We start from the raw sequence: 20,207 nt of genomic DNA, 5'->3' as shown, positions 1-20,207 counted from the left end.
TGAGTGAGAGTGAGATGACAGTGTGCCGCATAGAATTTTTTAAAAATAAATTCATAATTTTTTATGTGAAATATTAGATTTATTTTATAATAAAAATAATTTAATAATTTAGTATAGTTGAAGATAATATTAAATAAACAATTATCTTGATTTGATTTGATAATTATTAAATCAAACTGATTTTTCTATAAATAGATATGAATGTTTTGTATTTAATTAAAGTTTAAAATAGCAAAGATGTAATCATTAAAAAGAAATAATATTTACAGTCTCCATATACCTCCTTTCAAAAAAGCGTTTTATTACATACAAGCACATTCGCGCACTAATCTATGTACCAATACTGATTTATTCATACTTAAAATTTAAATTAATACTATTTTTAATAAAATCTATTTTTTGACCAATCACATCATATTAGTACACAGATTAGTGCACAATTATACTTGCAACTATATTTTTCCTTAAAAAAAAATGGATACATTGAGAACCCACGTGGTAATATTATTTTTTTGACAATAGTTCTAATTTTTTTTTAAAGGAGTATGCGAGAATTGCTTCAAAACTGTTCATAGCATTATCCGAATTGCCATCATTTTAGAACAGAGAGAGGGGCTTTGAAAAAACAGTCTCTTGAGAGAGAAAAATCCACTACCGGAAAATTCCCTCTGCCGCTGGATGAAATAGTAATCATGAGAGAAACTCAAATTTTCAGGCCTGATAAAGAACGTGTATTTGGGCCCTCTCTTTATGGAAAATGGGCTTGGCTTACATGACCCAGAATTTGGAAATCTGTTCTTGTTTTGACGGTGCCGTTTAACAGGACATTTCCAGCTCAACAAATAGCATTTCCAAGGCCTTTCCGAAGGAACTCAGAAACCTTATCGAAATTGGATAAATCCAATGGCATGGTGCCACATCAGCAACTAGTATCTAAGTGTATCCAAGCATGGTATCCTGAAGCCACAGATTGCTCATGTGGCTGTAGTGCAGCAAGTTTATAACGGTTTTGAACAAAGGAAATGATAAATTAGAGAAGGAGAAATATTGGGTATTGTAAGAACAAATTTTCATTGGTATTGGAGGAAAATGGCAACTACTGTGATGACTTCTCTCCCACAATATAGTGGGCTAAGACCTCAAATTTCAGCAGCTCCAGTCCGAAGCCTGGTTTGTCTCCCTTTTCCCTTACCATATCTAAGATCAAAGTTTGTATTTTTGCAATATAAACTTGCTTTTGATGCATCGTGTGATTATGGGTGTGTGTTTGATGTCGTTCTTGCTTGTATAGACAAATGTACAGCACACGCATGATAAGCTCTCTGCTCTCTCTCTCTCTCTCTCTCTCTCTCTCTCTCTCTCTCTCTCTCTCTCTCTCTCTCTCACACACACACACACACACACACACACACACCCAACATTGTTTCATCAAATGCAAAGTCTCTAAGTATGTTGCCATTATTCAGGCAGCAATTCAACCAATGAGGCGTAAGGGAAAGGGAGCTTTGGGTGCTCGCTGTGATTTCATTGGATCACCCACAAATTTGGTAAGGTTCAATAAAGAAAGAGAAAAAAACCATTTGCAAGCTCCATCATTGACACATTAAACATATTGTAGATGGTAAATGTGAAAATCTGTTACTTCAACTGCTATAAATATTAGCACAACTCTTCCAAGAAAATGTGCTTTTAAGGCCTGGCTCGGATATAAAAAATATTTTATCTCATTATTATAACTTTTTCAAATCTCAAAACAATAATAATATTAAAAAATAATATTTTAATAATATTTTATTCAACTTTTATATCAATTCATCTCATCTCAACTCACTATTCAATCCGTACCTTAGTCTCTAATTGTGGACTTGGAAGAAGAAGCTACAATTTGAAGAAAGGTTGTCTGAATACAAACTCAAGAAAAACTTGGAAACTTCATTTAAAGGTTTTAAATTATTTGCTCTGCATACATAACTTTTGCTTCTATATTTCATGAAGGGATGATTGCTCATCTGTCTGTGCATTTCTGGGACAGATAATGGTGGTTTCTACGAGTCTGATGCTATTTGCTGGGAGGTTTGGGTTAGCACCATCGGCAAACAGAAAGGCGACGGCTGGACTGAAGCTTGAAGCAAGGAACTCCGGCCTGCAGACAGGTGACCCAGCTGGTTTCACTCTTGCAGATACCTTGGCATGTGGATCAGTTGGTCACATTATTGGGGTTGGGGTTGTTCTTGGCCTTAAAAACATGGGTTCACTGTAAAATTATCTTTAAATATCTTCTCATCTTTTGACTCATCACTTTATGTTGTTCTTTGTTTACAACGTGTATTTGGATTAAGAACTCCTTAAAAAATGTGTTTGCTGGTGTTGAATCGTTCATTGTGGACACAACAGGTGAATTGAACCCTTTTATCCTTTTTCTACCATTGCCTTTGGACGAAGGCCACAGGGAAAAACGTAGGGAATTTGGGTTGTTACTTTGATTAGTAGTTCGTAATCTTAACAAATTGTCACAAAGTAATTACAGTTCAATCCTTGTATAAATGGTAGATTTCGCCTTTTGATAAATCCAATGAGAAGCCTGCTACAAAAAGTCTTTTTTTTTTTTTACCTCTTTCTTGAAGGCACGTTCATCATCGAACATGATGACTACTTCCCTTAATTTTCTCTACAATTTTCCATCAATCCAAACAACCAACAATGGCGTGTTACGAACTGGGATCACAGAAACACGATTTGGCCTTACCCGAATTTCATAAACCTATGGCTTAGCTAATACGGCAGCTAGAGTTCCCAACGGGCGTATAGAATCAAATATGTTATGAGATCAGGTATTTAGCAATTCAATTGATAGGAAAACTTAAGATTAGAGCAACAAAGTATTAATTCAAGAAAAAACAGCAACGAGCGTTGAACAAGATCAGAGAATAGAAAAGAAAACTGGTGGAAGAGAAGGTAGAGATGCCTCTTAAACATCAATTGAAGATCCATTTTTTGTGATGAATCAAAATTCAAAAAGTTGTAGAGAATTCATCTTAGGTGAGTCTCACAAAACTCATTTCATTTTCTCAACTCATTACTATTTATAAACAACTCATCTCAACTCAACTCAGCTTAGTTAGGATGAATAACTAACTCGAAATAAAATACTTCAGACTGGATGTGCAGATGTGGCTGGAAACTAGAGTTCCCTGCTCTCGCATCCCATGATGAAATTTCCCTGGGGAGTAATATTTTCGCAGAAAACAGAACTACTCCTGAGGTAAAACTATAAAACATGAAATGATCAAAGATATAATACACATTGCATACGGTAAAGACCATGGTGTGTACTCTTTAAAGCATTCCAAACCGAAAAAAAAAAAAAAAAAAACGAAGCTTCGACTGCATCATAGTGTCAATGCAACCTTGTCAACTCTTCAACTCTTTTGCAAAGCTCCTCAACTGAAACATTCATTGCCTTCGAGATATCATCCATCTTACCACGATTGAGATCCAGGAATGACTCAATCAGATCTCCATCTAAGAAATTTCTGGCATCTACTGTTTTCTTCTCATTGTTAAATGACCTCCACTGCTCGTGGCTCAACCCCCCAACACCCTTTATCACCTTCCTTAAGTTTGATTGAAGCTTCTCTAAAAAGAGGTACTGCTCATGAGGTAGTGAAGCGATGACTCCAATCACACCATTGACAGTACCAAAAATGACGGTTGGGATCTGACCCACATCAGAATCTGGCAAACGCATGACAAGGGATCCATGCCGGAACCGATTGACAAATTCTCCAAGGTGATACTCGCCAACTACCTCAAGACGGCCCCGTTCTTCATCAGTAGCACCTTCGCTATTTTTCCGAACAGTGAAAAGATTGAAGTTATTTTCACCACCAAGATAGATGTCATCATCAAGAATCTCTACAGCTGACATCCAATTTGCATTATAGTCACGGGCTCGCTCTTCAATGGCACCTTCTTCATGCTGATAACAAATAAATTTTGTCAATCGGCAAGAAAACATGTAGCTATAAGAATCCTGCTAAAAACTGAATTGCCAGCCAAGAGGACGCAAACAAAATCACTTATTTAAAATTCCAAATGGGAGGGAGCCTTTTGTTGTTGGAGCAGAAAAACAGCAGATTTGCAATGCTTAGACTACACCTTCCACCATTTGTCTACGAGGGGAGAGGTGCTATTAGCCCGACCTCATTGGCTGCTGTACTTGACGGTAAATTATATTTTAGCAAAATATTGAAGGCTAATTACTGACCTTATAGATTAACAAGGAGATTGACTTCATCAGATCACCAACAACAATGAAATCTCCACGAGTTTGTACATAGAGTGCAAGTATGTGTCCATGATGTCCACATTCAGATTGTAGCTCATGAGAACCATCATCCCGAAGCATCCATTTGTACAACTGGATTTTTTGATTAATAGCAGCCAGCAGTTTGCCATTAAAGGCATTCAAAGAGTAAACAGCCCCCTTAGTTTCCTTCTCAGCAATAAGCTGTAGCTTCCCGTCTTCAACTACGAAAACTAGTATTCGGCCCTAAAATTTTTAGGTAGAAATAGCAAAAATTGGAATAATATTAGCACATTTATTTTACATTTGAGCCAAAAATGAAAGAAAAGACCAAAAGTGACAACATTACCTTGGTTGGTTCATTCTCTTCTGGCAATACATAAGCAGTGCCAACACAGTAGTATACATTATTATCATCAGAGAAAGAGCAACTAAGGATGGAGCAACCATACTCAAAAGTGTCAAGTGGGTAAGTAGATACGAACTCAAAGGTCTGGTCATCCAGCAGCCGGATGAAATGCATTTCAGAATCTTCTGGACTGGACTGGTTATACTTCACACTGCAAATGGCAAATGTCCTGGACTGCTCCTGATGACAGATACGGCGTGGATGCTCCCCAAGTGGGATAGAGCGGATGTGAAGCTTCTGGATATCATCAATGGTGCCAATAGTAAGTTCACCTTCTTTTGCAATTGCAAGGCTGTTGACAAATCAACAAAAAAGAAAATTGGTTCATTAGAAAACAGATATTATCATCCCCTCTATTCCGGTGAAATTTTGTGAACAGAAATATGTAAATTGTACATAGGAGAGACAACAATCATATATTTACATATATTAACCAAACCTATCATATATTGCCCAGGTAACTTAGAGCAAATACCTGTCTGGGAAAGCAGCAGAGTTGAAAGGGCACATATGGCTAACTTCTTTCAGATTTACATTACTGTAAAGTAGCTTTTTGTTGCTACTATAAATAACAGTTGGCCTATCTGATGCAGCAAAGACGTGTGTAGTATTCTTGGATGAGAAAGTTCGAAGAGTAATAGGCTGGGTCCCAAGAGAGACTTTTTTCCTATCTGTTAGCTCACCGGTGCTAGTGTTCAAAAGAAAATTTAATAGATGCCCATCTCCTAGGGCACATAGCAAGTAAGATATCTGAAAGAAAGAAGCAGCAGAATCACTTAAAAACTCTATAAACTAGGGAAGTGCAACACACATTTTTCCACGTTAAAAAGAACGTGGAAAATTGTAAAATCCAAAGCATCACAAAAGATTAATTTGGATTGGCAAACTCTTATTCCCCTCACTGTTCAAATGTATGTCATGAGGGGTACAATAAGAAATTATAATCACAAAAAAATAATTAACTTGAAAAAACTGAGTTAAGTAAGAATGAAAGGAAAGAAATCTCATGCATGTGCATACCCCTTCAAAGGCACAGAGAAGAACGGACCGAGGTATAATTTCTCCGCCCAAGAGTTCCTTTGTGATAAGATTCAGGTCAGGAAGCGAAAATATGCTTACACTTATATCTGTCCACATCCCAACAGCAGCAAGATTGCTATAGTTGGGATTCTCACCAATGGGATTTATGTCAAGGCATGAGATCTCATACTCCAACTGAGCATGTTTTACTTCTGTCAATATACCATCTCCAATTTCTAGATAAGCTAAATGGCCACCACCGGTTGCCAATAAAACCTGTCAGGAGTGCACTGCTGAAATTGTCAATTCATTCATTTCATAAACACCAGACTAGATGTTAAGAGCAATAGTCTGAACAAAGTGAAAGCGTGTGGTCTTCTTTTTGCAATGTTTTATCAAGTGAACTTGCTTAGAAAAGAAAAACATTATTAACCAGTGAACCAATTCAAGCATTGATGGATTTATTTTTATTAGATGTATTACAATAAATAGATTATAGAGAGATCAGATCATTAAACTATTTTTGAGTAAAGGAAAGAGAGGAGAGGGGCTCCATAATGGCTCCACCACAGCTCCAACGGGTGTAAAATAACCTGGGTGGCATTAGCGGTGGCAACATTAATCGAATAGCCAGAAGGAGCATTCCACTCATTCCGCAGCTCTCTAGATGTAGAACTAACCAGTCTCACAGAGCTTGAGGTGACCTGTAAAGATGATTGATCAGCCAGTATGTACTAAACACAAAACTATCAACAAATTAACCATCTCCAGATCTAATTCCACAAAGGCAGTTATTAATTCATTCATGCTCTATTAATTCTTTTTTTTTTGTTTTTGATAAGTATGTTCTATTAATTCTTTCTTGAGAACATGAATGAATGAATGTTGACTACAGGCAGCGTTCGTCTTCTTTTTCTTTTCTTGATTTTGTTTTATAGAGTAACATAATTTCTCTTCTTGAATTTCTTGATTTTGTATTTCCTTTTTTAAAAGAAATGTACCAAATCAACCAATTCCATCACTTCATTGGATGAAGTAACAGTGAATGACTAGACTGATTTTTGAAAAATACAACGGGTTTGACGTGCCAACACTTTCAATGGACTTTTTTTTCCCTAAGTTTGAAATCTTTAACTTAATCTCATAAATCAAATCATTAATCTAAGTTTCATCACGCAAACAAAGTTTATGCAAGTTTTCATGCGTGCATGGACTCAGAGACAAAAAGATATTTTTTTATTGGCACCAAGTGTCTAGAACAAAGTCCACACTAATTACTAGGGTGCATAGGCACTCAGCAAGGAGTTTTCCGCATGTACAACTTGGGTGCCTAGAAATTGTTTACACCCAAGGTCCGAACATTAGACTTGGAAGTAGCATACCACCACAACCAAGGCTCTCACCACTTGAGCCAACCCCAAGGGGTTAATAAACAAAAAGATTGGAGAGGCACATAAATATTCGACTCCACAAGAGCTCTAGAAAGGGCTACACTGGCTTATTTTTTAGCTGAAACTCCAAATCTTATAAAAAAATACTTAACACCCATACATAATGCAAGACATTAATATTATAACTAAAAAGCAACTGACTATTTTCATTCACCCATGACACTATCAAATGAGATCCAAAACAAATGCCTCAGGAAACTAAAATTCACAAAAAGAACAATCAGCCAGTTTAGTTTTATCATAAAAAATATATATCTGAAATTTTAGACCATAAAAGGAGGTAGGTTGATAAAGATAGAAAACATACTTGTACAAGTTGGTTGTGCACAGCATCATGGCAAAACAAAGTCTGCACTTGAGAGCAGAAGCCCTCTATCTCAGTTTCTTCCAACTCGTCCTCAAGATTCATTGCCAAAATTCGTGTCTCACTGATAAAGCTTACAACCAGGAATGTGTCAAATGGATCATCAGTAGAAGATCTTAATGACCACATTCCCTTAATGCCTTGAAGTTCTACTGAAGCCTACACCATTTCATATGCATACATCCACAAATTAGACTCATATAAATGCTCACAGAAATTTTGTGGAAAGGTGAATCATTAAATATGATATACCTGTTCATTAATGCCTATTCCATTTCGAACAATGCGAAGAGAACCATCTTTATAAGCTCCAGAGCAAGTTACAACCTGACCTTGGCCTTGCCTTTCTAGGTCCACGACACAAAAGTCAACAATTGGCCCCAAGTTGACGTATCGTTCCAGTACCTCCACATATGAACCTTTTGCGTCGGGCTGAAGATTTAACTTCACAAGCTGTGTACGCACCAATATGGAGTGTAAACATACAATCTTGCAAATGATTTTAAAACATCAAAATAACCAAAAAATTCCCAAAAAGTCTAGGGGTGTAAAAATTAATCTGAAAACTGGACTGGCCTGAACTGGTGGAACAGGTCCGGTTCCGGCTTTTTAGGACCGGACTGGTTCACTATATTATATATTTTAAATTAATTTTTTAATAATTATATATAATATTTTTTATATTATATATCATTTATATATAATATATATAATAATATAAATTATAATTATATATAAGATAATTTTATTATAATTTATAACATAAAATTTTAAGCTTGAACATTAAAGTTTATTTGATCATATGCTTCAATCGTAAAATATATATATTAATAACATTTTATGGCCTAATACTAATAGTCTAATACTATATTACTATTAGTAATATATTTTAAGTCTATATATAAATTACTATACAAATCACTATACTAAATAATTATATATGAAATAATGATATAGTAATACTAATACTATCACTATTAATGATATAATTATAATAAATTAAAATCACTATAACAAAAACTAATATATAGTTATTCTAATCACTATAACTAATACTAATACATATACTAATACTATTAAAACCGAAAAAGGGGATCGAACCGGACCAGAACCAGTAAACCAGAGGGACCGGTTTAGGGAGGTAATTGGTGTGTAATTGGTTTTCAAAAACGTAAAACCGGTGCATACCGGTTCAGTCCCAAATTTTCTCCAAAAAGGGACCAAACTAGACCAGTTACAAAAGATTATGTATTTAAGAAACATTAGTGTGAAATTGCATAATCCAAATTTCTTTAGGTTAAAGTTGGCATAAACCAAAGTAGATAAGAAAAAGAGAAGCCAAACAAGGTTTCAAATGCATCCTCACAAAATTTCAGTCATTCTAAACATTCTAAAAAGAATCGGTTAACCTATTGGCTTTTCTTACAAGAGAGTTGAGAAAGAAAGTAGTTTTAAAATTTGCAACCCTGAATTGCTTGAGCAAGTAACTAGGAACAGGTGGCAGCCTCTGCCTCCCTAAAACATCTTCCTTAACATCAAATGCCAACGCTTTCAATAAATGTAAAAGCCCCAATACCTCCTATTCTTCATACTACCGTGGCCACATCTGAGCTATTCTAGCTGTTTACCATGTATATAACATTGAACCATGTCATGTCAGCGCCTAATAAAGACAGGATCTCAGAAAGAAGGTAGAAGATGTCACTTAGAAAGTCAAGATCATTAATGTCAATTGAACATACGAAGAAATCTCTCATAATACATACTTATAATGTGAAGCATATATGCAATACCACACCTGTGAATCTCCATAGCTTGACCCAATATATACAAATGCATTATCAAGATATGATATAGTAGATGCAACTGAAGTTTCTCCCAAGAGCTCAATTTTGAGTCCAGTAACCCTACAAGGAAATGCAGATGAAACATTGAGAAGATTCCAGTGATCACCAAAATCAATAATTCTAAACTAGGATTTCCTTAGGTTTTGTAATTAAGCAAGTTTTTTTTCCAGAGTAGGTTGTTTAATCATAACACAAGAAAGAAAAACTTACTTTTCTTTCTCATGGGTTATAACAAGCAGGTGAAGTAACCCAGCATGGTCGCCAAGTAAATACCTAGAACCATCAGCATCGACTCTTCCATAGGCTCTTGTGATGGACTTGAAGTGTGCACCAACATGATTAGGAAGAAAAATAGTATATCAATGAACAATTTTAACTAGAGAATCATTGAAATTTTATGAAAGCTAAGACGCGATAGCAGCAGGACTCTAGGTATCCTACCGGTCTGATTGGGATTGCTTTGAATGCATTGGCACTGCAGTAGACAATTGTTTCCTCTCCGATGATAATGACGCCACAGAGAGGTGGAGGTACTGGTATTAGTAAATCAGCCCCATTGTCAAGATTGTTCTGGGACCAAGGACCCTCAACAAAATCTTTATCCTTAAGAGCGACCTCATACGTTTTAACATGGCGAGCATCTTTGTTATCCTGAAAAACCCAGAGAATGAAAGGATGCCATCTAATTTACTACACTTGATGCACTGGCACTGTTAAAAATGATTAATTTTACATGAAGGCTACTTGCCCCAAAGGCCCGAGTAGCCATTCAAAACCTAGCCCTCCAGAATTGATTACTGACATTTGAAGTATTATTCACAAAGTAAATAAATTGAGTAGTACATAGCTCTTGATGAACATGTGGAGGCAAAAAGAAAAATTAAGGAGGACCTGGTAGAGAACCACAACTGTGGGTTTTGAACAACCATAAAGAAACTTAATATCCAAAACTTGAAGCTCCTCAAGCCTGAAAACACATAAGGCCGAAAGATGTAATCACTCTCATTATTTTAATATACAAATAATAAAAATAGAAACATAAACCGCAGGAACTATTATATCATTGATAAAAGTAGATCTTTAAGAAGGAATCAACTGAATGTAGATCAGCATGTGAAATTTCTGTTTGCTTCGCATGCTGTTCATGAAAATTCGGAATGGGACCTTACAGTGAAGGACGCCAAACTCTCTTCCATTATAGCTGAATAAGGTCAAACAGCAGATGAACCAGGCTTTCAGGCAGATTTTGGCAAGCCTTTTATAAGCCATGGGTTTCCAAGAGTTGGAATGCATGCACAGCAACCAAACCCAAACTTACCAAATCTCTTTTACAGTTATATATGATATTTGAAATGTATATTGGATATGCATATTTTCCACGATAGTTTGGTTAGGAAGTTGTTCGCTTTAGCTCTTTTGAGTTATGTTAAGGAGACAAATGAATCTTCATTGTTAAAAAAAAAAAAAAAAAAGTTATCTTGATGGTTGTAGTTTATAGTTCAGTTTTTTTTTTTTTTTTTTTTTTGCTAATGCTACTTATCAAAAATATGTATTTGCTAATGTTGTATGAATGAATCAGGGTCTTGTTTTGAGAAATACATCTTATAAAAGAGTCGGTGCTCTCTCCTCTGCTGAAGGAAAATTAAAAGTCAACGATATATCAAGTTGCAGAAATGATAGATGTGTAAATATATAATACCAACAAAACAGGTACATTGAACTTTTGAATATGATAAAAAGAAATGCCCACCGTAGATATTATAAAAGTAGCCAAACCAGGCATTGAACTTTTGGAATCCAATTTTTTAAAGAGACATCAGTTATTTTTTTATACGTAGCATATTTTTTTTAACAAGTACAGAAATGCATTCTCCTTAAAATAAAAAGTAACAACTTTATAATCCCAATGGGTGGCGTAGTGGTCTTGGGGTGAGCTGCATAAACCAAACATCTTGAATTCAAAATTCCACATTCACTCTCTTGGAGCCATTGGACTAGGGGAATTTCCCCTTAAATTACCCAAGGTGCACTTAGGGAAACTCCTTGCCAAGGGCCTATGCATCCTCAAGATTAGTGAAGACTTTGTCCCGGACACCCAGTGCAAATAAAGAAAGTACAATTTTTCTAGACAACCTTCTTCAAATACTCAAATAATTATTATAGCAATTCAAACCATCAACTTTTTTTTCAAAAAGAAAAAAAAGGTCGTATTAGAAAAGTTCTTAGGTCTATATTTGTTGACTTTCCAAATTGGGCAATATTTTGGGACATTTTGAAATGTAATCCTCGACAAACAATAAGGTCTCGTTTGGATGTTGAGTTGAAATGAGAAATCTGTGAATAGTAGTGAAATTGTTTGTGAATAGTAGTGAAATGATTCGAGTTAAAATGTTTTATTGGATTTTGGGAAATGAGAGAGAAAAAGTTGAATAAAAATATTATAAAGTTAAATTATTATTAGAATATAATTTTTTAATATTAATTTTGTTTTGGGATTTGAAAAAATTGAATTGATTTTTGTAATTTGTTTGAAACTTTAGGAAAGTTGCAATGATTATATGAAAATATTGAAGATATTAAATTGAAAAGTGCTTGTGTATGAGTGATTTTTGGGAAGGAAATAAGATGAGATGAGATGGGTTGATATAGCTATCCAAACGAGGCCTAAGTGACCAGGGGAGTATTTAATTCATTGTGCACCCACTAATTCTTCACTAGGATAATCAACCAAATTAGTCAGATTAATTGGTCTCTCTGGAACCTTTGAAGGTACGCAGGGTTAGGGATTGATCAAGAGAACAATAAAAACATACCTAATGTTAAATGCTTCTTTGAGCTGCCCTTTGTTATCAAACGGAATCACCTAAGAAAACAACACAGTATGAACGTAAAAAAAAATTAATGCAATAGCAAAGATTAGAATTCTGCTCAAATGTAAATTAGAATAATATTAGGTATAGACATTGCGAGTAATTTTATCAAATACCTTGAACAATCCATCATATAAATGGAGTCCAATTAGTCTGCAATCTGGATCAATTATGCCAATCTGAAGAAAAACAGGAAATGTTTTCTGTCAGTTGAACTTTATTAATGAACAAATAAGTTGTTGCTGAGTGCTTAAATAAAATAAAATAATGGTTGTTGCTGAGTACAGAGAGCGTAATACAGAAAAAAAAATAAAAAAATAAAAGTGGGAAGAATAAGAACAAGAATAAGAGAGAAGTTAGGTGCAATGAAATTCGCTTAAATTTTTGGTAAAAACTATAACATGTTATGAATGTCCATCCCAAGGAAAATCAACCTATTTAAGCCATTCTTTAAACCCAGCAAACGAAATCATGAAGAGATTGAACTGAACCTAGAATAAAATAAATACCTGCCCATTGTCTGTAGGACGACCGATACGGTCTGAAACATCCCCCATTGCTCTAAATGACAGGCATAAATTTGTTAGTGAAAATGTAATAAAATTCATCAATGAATTACAATGGTTTCATAGAGCCATGAAAGTTTCTCAACCTTTTTTTTTTATATATAAGAACTGTACGTATTTCCAAGTTTTCATCTGGTACTAACGATTTATCATGTAAAACAGTAGTAATTTTCATGAAAGTAAAAGGCAAAACCTATTTAAAGTGGTACTTTTAAGTGTTAACAGAAACGCTATTGCATCCCAAGAAAAAGGAAGGGAGCACTAAAAGTGATTCTGTAAAAATAACAAACAGTTTTCTTCCCTTCTTTTTCGTTTTTTGTTTTGGGAGTAAGAGGAAGGGTTGTGTTGTACAAAACCATTCTTTTCTCTTGCTTGGAGCAGAGATTTAGCTTTTGCATGACTAAATATATCAGGCAATCGTAAATTACAAACATATCCAGCAGCTAAACAATTTCTGGAGGCATTATGCCTCGTGACACAGATGTACAGAAGGTACTCAGTGTTGTCCAACACTTTTACTTTTATCTTTCATTAATTATGGACTTTTGCAACACATACTTGAATTGAAGATATTTTCTTTTGATATTGAATTGACAACATATTTTTAATCTTAATGCACAGTTTTTGCACTCATTCCCTTTAATTTAAATGCAAATGAGATACTTTCATTCGGGACATCTTGCATCGCAGTAATCCAGCCTTGCCCTCCATAAAGGATTGTGATCCAATAACATGGTAGTCCAGTAAATTTCCACCCTTATTTATAGGGCAGAGGTGCAAAATCAACTAGATGAATCCTGGAACTGCAATTGGAATTCACAAGCCAGCTCCAATTTTTCGACATATTATTCAAGAAAGAGAAAAAGGTTCTTGTTGGAAATGCAAATGGAATTCACAACCCAGCTCCAATTTCTCGACATGTTATTCAAGCAAGAGAAAAAGGGTTCTTGTAAGGTCTGAACCGGGTCACAAGAGCTTAGAACCCACTAAAGAAAAATATAAATATCCATAACTTCAGGAAGAAAAGAGAATGAATACTTTTAAAAAGGCATAAAACATATGAGTGCATGTGTGTATATACTTCTTTCAAACCAGTGACAACTTAAGGCAGAATATCACAGGCCAGAAGGGCATCTCTTAACACGAAAAGGGAATTATAACTGCAAAAAGCTAACCTGACCAATAAAATATTTCGCACATATAGAAGTCCCACATAATAATTACTGAAAAGGATCCCAATATAAAGCTTTATACCCAACATAAGTATGTGCCAACAGATCACTGGTTAGAACTTAAATTGTTCCCTGCTAGTGCTAGTTACGACTCTAACTAGTATATCTTTATTTTGTTTATATGGAAAAATCCATGTTAAATAGTCACCATAGTCACTAAGTGACCCCATTCTACACAAGTATTTTTTTTTTCCTGTAAAACACTAAAACATCAAAAAATAATGACTCAGCTGTCCACAATTTAATGATCGTGTCCTGTAACATAAATGATGCAAAAATTATGTTTACCATTTGAAAAAATGCCTTGATGAACTCCAACAATACCAGACATCAATAAAAAAATAAATCAGTAATAACTTGGTTATTGAAGCTTGAACCTGGTAATAAGCTCAGATGTCTCGGAATCCCATTGAAGAACACAGAATTTGTATCTTTCCGTTGCAATAAATAGAAAATCCTGGGCCTCACCCTGTTTGAAACAACTGGCATGAATGTAGGCAAAGATAGAGATGCAAATCATAAAAGAACCATGCAAGTTTTTTTTTTTTTTTTATAAGTGAACCATGCAAGTTATTAAATAAAAGAAATTGACATTGATACTAACATGAGGGCGAAAAAGTTCAAGTGTTGCGATTCGCCCATAGATTGGCACATCCAACATAGGCTGCACAGGAGAAAATTATTAACTTTTCAAGAAAAAAAATTGATAGCAGACACAAAGGCTGAAAACCGGATGAAGATTAAATCACAAAGTTGGACATGAAGTTTTTCTTGAAAATATAATCAAACTATCCAAAGATCCTTTCCACTTTGATTGATGGAGATTTATGTTGGGTTTGGGTAATGAGAAGTGTTGTGAATAGTTTTTTTTTTTTTTATATCCTTGGGTGTCCGGGCCAGCTTACGTGCACCTCGACTAATCCCACGGGGCCTTGAAGTTAACGGCCAGGTAAACCTCCAGTGGCTCTGAGGGGACTCGAACTAGTGACCATTGGGGAGCAAACCCAAGGCCTGACCAATTGAGCTACCCCTCAGGGTTAGTGTTGTAAATAGTAGTGAAAAAGTAATGAAAAAGTACTAATAGAATATTGAATAGTAGTAAAAAGTAGGTGAAAACTACTAATAAAGTAATGAATAGTAATGGAGTATGTTGAGAGTACCTGAGGTACTTTAAGTACCCAAACATTAATGCATTTTTACTAATAAAAATTTATATTAAAAATGTAAAAGACAAAAGCCAAGTACACAAGTAGCATACAAGATGAATACTTGATTAGAAATAGGAGAAGAGACAACCAAATCATGCAAACTCAGCCCGTTACAATCTATAGAAGACACTCAGAGGAACAAAGTAATAAAAATGAAAGTTTGAAGCTCCGCCAATAACTACTCACAAAAAACTAATTGTCCTGAGATGTTATCCATATATAAAGGGAGTTTAGGACTTCCTTTTTCAACACTACCATTGACGCTTCCCTATCTTCAAAAGTTCGTGCATTTTGCTTCTCCAAATACACCACATCAAACATAAAGGAGCTGGCCTCGGCACCACCAAAAGATTCCCATGCCCATAACCCAATCAACAGAAAACCACTCGAAACAAACAAAAATAAGTGGTTTTCCAGACAATGAAGACGGATGATCAACATATTCCACACTCTTCTTACTCATACAACAAGACAGATTTGCCCTTATGATGTTCCACTTCCTCAGGTTATCTAACATCAATATCTGTCCCTGACCTGCTTTCCACACACAAAAATTCACACTTGGAGCCTTTGCTCTCCAAATGCTCTTTCAAGAAAATGGGAAGCCCATGGGTAATGTCAAAACCTTATAGTATGACTTCACATCAAACTTACGATTCTTGTATGGGATCCAACAAAAAGTATCCACGCCTTTCTCTTACCCTAAATTTTTCTTTATAAGTAAAAATTTACTAATACCAATAGATGTAGCCAAGTACACTGGATGAATACAAGAGAAAACACCTGGTTGGGGTGCAAAAAAGATACAAGGAACAATAAACCCAACAAAGCCCTAGCCCAACAACAAACCCATCTAGGAAAATGAACCTAACAAAGCCCAAGCCCAAGCCCAAGCCCAAAAATGCACCTGCCCAAACCATCACCAGTGTGCCTATCCCACCAAACCAGATTTAGCCCATATACCAAGCCATTGTAAATTACCCAACACACTGGTCCTACTAACAATATATAATTGGTTTTGTCTTCCCTCTAGTCCTCCTTTGACTCGAACTACCTCCTTTATCATCATAGTTGATTGCCCAAGTAAGACGCATTAGCTCTTTGCTCTTCTTAGATCTTGATTTTGTGCCAAGTACATGGCCCGCCTCTATTGCAATGAGTAATGCTATGAATTGGTCCTCAAATACTTCACAGGTAATCCCCACATCTCATTTACCTTGTCCAAAACCCAATTCAATGATGAATCATCTATACTGCTAATCGATGGGAGAGATATCAGGGGGACAACATCTTCTACAGACTCCGCTCCAAACTATGGACCAGGCCCTAAAACTTTTCCCTCACAAGGCACCAATGACAACCCCGTCCCTTCCTCCACACCAATTCCTAAAACTCGCGTCTCCTCCACAGCGCTATTGATGTTGTCACCACCTTGGCCAAAGTTATGTGTCGACCCGCAAGATGCCTAAATGGGTACACTGGTTCCCTCAGACAAGGGTGGTGGAACCCTGGTCGCCATTTGGATTTTGGGGTTAGGGGAAACTCCCCCAAAACTCGGCGATACCTCAGGTTCTGTCATGGGTGCCGTCAATTGGACGAAAAGAACATTGGCTGCACAACTCGTCGGCAATTTATGGGTCACCTTTGGTGAGAGGCAGTCCGTTTCAGTCATCTTCACGCCGATACTTGACATAGAACCAACTTCGAATGTAGATGGCTTGCTTAGGTGGGGATTGGATAGTAAAATGAGATGAGATGATTTTAGATAAAAGTTGAAAGTTGAATAAAATATTGTTAGAATATTTTTTTTAATATTATTATTATTTTGGGATTTGAAAAAGTTGAATTATTTATTAGATTTTGTGTGGAAATTTGTAAAAATTGTAATGATAAGATGAGATGGGTTGAGATGGTTTTGTTATCCAAACTCAACCTTACTCTAAAATTATACATCTCAATAAAGAAGAAAAGGAATCCACCTCCCTATCTTAAACAACTCTAGTTATAAGAATAAGAATATTCCATTGAATAGTTCCTTCTCTATCCTTTTTCCTGTCTTAGTTGTCTTTCATCGCCTAAATCATTTAAAAATAAATAAATTTAGATGCAGAGATTGCTTCATGGTGAAATTATACTTCGAACCCATAATAGCATAAGTATCCAATAGTTCAGAATTTTTAATTAAAGACAACATTCACTAAACTGATGGAGAATAAAATAATATCTCAACAATCATGATGATGAAACCCTATTTCGCAAAACATAGTCTAACAAGATTGTGTCAGCTGATCAATCAGAAGCCAAAAAAAAATACAGATAAAGTAGAGAGAGAAATAATGGCATACAATCTCTAACAGTCTTAACTCCTTTTTTTTTGGGGGGGGGGGGGGGGGGGGGGAGAGAGAGAGAGAGAGAGAGAGAGAATGTAGGAAAAAAAAAGGAAACATAAAGAGGATATTGATGTACCTGCAAGCCCTGAGGAGTAAGCAAATGAATTTCGATTCTAGTGCATTTCCTGAAAATAATATGAACTGTGAGTAAGCACCTTATTATGGATGAATGTAGAAAATAAACACTACTTATTGGGACATAAATACAAGAGAAACATGAGTAGAAACACAAAGCATGATAAGATTTATTTTATGACGTGAAGCCTCTCCAAGACAGGACCCTTCCTAGCCACCCATGGGAAGTAAAACCCGGGTACATGATCCACCCGCTGAACTGTGTATCAAGTAACCCAAGGGCACTCCTAATGTAGAATTGAATCCAGGATATCCGAATCTAATGCCATCCCAAACCCACCTTCTTTTAAAAAGTAATTGAATATTTAATTAAAACAGACAAAGGACACAACCTCTTGTATACGTCTTCTGTACTTGGGTTATACCTATTCCACTCTTGGAAGGGATCCAAAGAGACCTCCAAAATATAATCTTGTGCAGTACAAAAGATTGAAAAATTATGTGAAGGAATCAACCTCCCAAATATAGGAGGATTTGCAAAAAGGTAACATTCCATTAAGTGGCATCATTGGAGATCTCAACACATTAACCACTGGGGTCTATTGCGTAATCACTTAAGTAAATACCCCCGGTAAAGCTTCCTTAAGGGCCCTTTTTCCACCCCATAATTCATGTCAGAATTTCCACATACAGCCGTCACTCACCACAAGTCTGGTATGAAAAGAGAAAATCCCCCAACCTCTTCTGATGATTCTACAACCCCAACCCCACCCCACAGGGTCCATGAGCTTCATTAAAACGCCGCTCGGCCCAAGCACAGCCAAATTTGGAATCCACTACTGCTTTCCAACAAGACCTCCATTGTATGTTGGTAACACCAAAGCCACCTTGGCCCTGTTTACAAGGTAAAATTTGAACTCTTCACCTAGCCTACTCCATAGAAAGTCTGGTATTAAAAGAGAAAATCCCCCAACCTCTTCTGATGATTCTACAACCCCACCCCACGGGTCCATGAGCTTCATTAAAATGCCACTCGGCCCAAGCACAACCAAATTTAGAATCCACCACCGCTTTCCAACAAGACCTCCATTGTATGTTGGTAACACCAAAGCTACCTTGGTCCCGTTTACAAGGTAAAATTTGAACTCTTCACCAAGCCTACTCCACAGAAAGTCCCACTGCATCTTCACTACTCTATTGGCCACACAAGTGGGAAGCGGAAACACTGATATGAAATATGTAGGCAATTGGAAAAGATACTCTTGATTAAGTCCTAACATCTTTAGACAAAAACATCATCTTTCAAACTCATCTTCTAACCACTAAGGTGCACCGTGACCGGTAAAAGTATGATAAAATTTACTCCAGAGGAGGAAAATACACATCTCCATATTTATCCCCAATAAAATTTTAGAGCGATCAAGCGTATACGCATAAAATGATCGATCATACACATAGTGCCCTACTAGCCGAATACAGCTAGCAATTACTTCGTCTCGGGGACAAAAATTTGCAATTTTTTCCTATCGAGAGAGATCCTGAATACCCCAATCACATCATGGTACAAAGCCAGAAGTTTTACAGACAAGGCTACAAAAATATATGCTTGTATTTTTTCGCAGACATTGCTAAAAGAAAAAGGCGTAATATAAGCAATCACTCGTTAATCTTGTAAAAAACATGATACATTTGAACCGAATACATGAATTACTCAATGAAACTGAAGGCGAAAACCCTAATCAGGAAGAGTAAACGCCAAATACGAATGACAGAAACACTTCGATAGACATAGAGAAAGGGGAAAGCATACGCTATAATGAGGTTGAGCTCCTGCGGGCTGGTGAAATTGCCGACGCACGAGTGAGTCACGTTAGTGGGCTTGTGAGCCGTAACGACGTAGTTCCAGATACTCATCCCCTCTCTCTTTCTCTGTCTCTGTCGCTCTGCTCGGCGGGGAAGCCCTAGCTCTAGCTCTCGCTCTAGCTCTAGCTCTCTGTCTCTGTCGCTCGCTCGCTCTGGGGGCTTGTTTCTGCTCTCTTCAAGAGCACTCTATTCCGTCTCTCGTCCTCTTACTGCAGTCGCTGCAAAAATATGGCTCATTAGACATGGCACACGCGTACAAATTGGTACCAGGTATCCCCGATCAAATTGTTGCGTCGAAACAAAAGAAAACGCAAAGACTCGTTGTATTAAAAGCGCGGTCAGTGGCAGCTTTAAAAAAATCGCTTCAAAAAATTGTTTTCATATTTTCATATTTGGAGGATTTTCATATTTGTAGGGTCAAGTTATACAAGAAGGAGAAATTTTATTTACAATTCTTACTGATTGCATGTGCTGAATTTTTATTAAACGAAAAAAATATCATTTTAATATGGATATTTTTATAATTTTAAAAAATTTTAAAAATAAAATTACTTAAATTACATTTCTCATTTAAGGACTGTACATAATATTTCTTTATAATAAAAA

At 36.1% G+C, this 20,207-nt stretch overlaps 2 protein-coding genes across 2 annotated transcripts; one reads left to right on the top strand and one right to left on the bottom strand.

The window, feature by feature from the left end:
- The first annotated feature begins 1,000 nt into the window (after positions 1-1,000).
- LOC122280008 (photosystem I reaction center subunit psaK, chloroplastic-like) lies at positions 1,001-2,379 on the top strand. The gene is made up of 3 exons (XM_043090947.1): positions 1,001-1,170; positions 1,467-1,547; positions 2,033-2,379. Exons 1-3 carry the CDS (start codon positions 1,090-1,092, stop codon positions 2,258-2,260), a joined length of 390 nt encoding a protein of 129 aa, XP_042946881.1. The 5' UTR covers positions 1,001-1,089; the 3' UTR covers positions 2,261-2,379.
- Positions 2,380-3,118: 739 nt separating this feature from the next.
- LOC122280007 (DNA damage-binding protein 1) lies at positions 3,119-19,823 on the bottom strand. Its single transcript, XM_043090946.1, has 19 exons — positions 19,549-19,823; positions 17,740-17,788; positions 14,670-14,729; positions 14,443-14,534; positions 12,777-12,828; positions 12,384-12,446; positions 12,211-12,260; positions 10,289-10,364; positions 9,839-10,048; positions 9,608-9,714; positions 9,349-9,457; positions 7,803-8,003; positions 7,494-7,709; positions 6,329-6,439; positions 5,736-6,011; positions 5,191-5,465; positions 4,656-5,007; positions 4,268-4,552; positions 3,119-3,979 (listed from the first exon to the last, which is right to left on the bottom strand). The coding sequence occupies exons 1-19, from the start codon at positions 19,650-19,652 to the stop codon at positions 3,398-3,400; spliced, it is 3,270 nt and encodes a 1,089-aa protein (XP_042946880.1). The 5' UTR covers positions 19,653-19,823; the 3' UTR covers positions 3,119-3,397.
- Positions 19,824-20,207: the final 384 nt, after the last annotated feature.

Source organism: Carya illinoinensis, chromosome 10 (assembly GCF_018687715.1).
Source record: "Carya illinoinensis cultivar Pawnee chromosome 10, C.illinoinensisPawnee_v1, whole genome shotgun sequence".
In the NCBI taxonomy this organism is placed as follows: domain Eukaryota; kingdom Viridiplantae; phylum Streptophyta; class Magnoliopsida; order Fagales; family Juglandaceae; genus Carya; species Carya illinoinensis.
The sequence above is the reverse complement of the archived record's forward strand: the minus strand, read 5'-3'. Positions and strand labels throughout refer to the sequence as shown.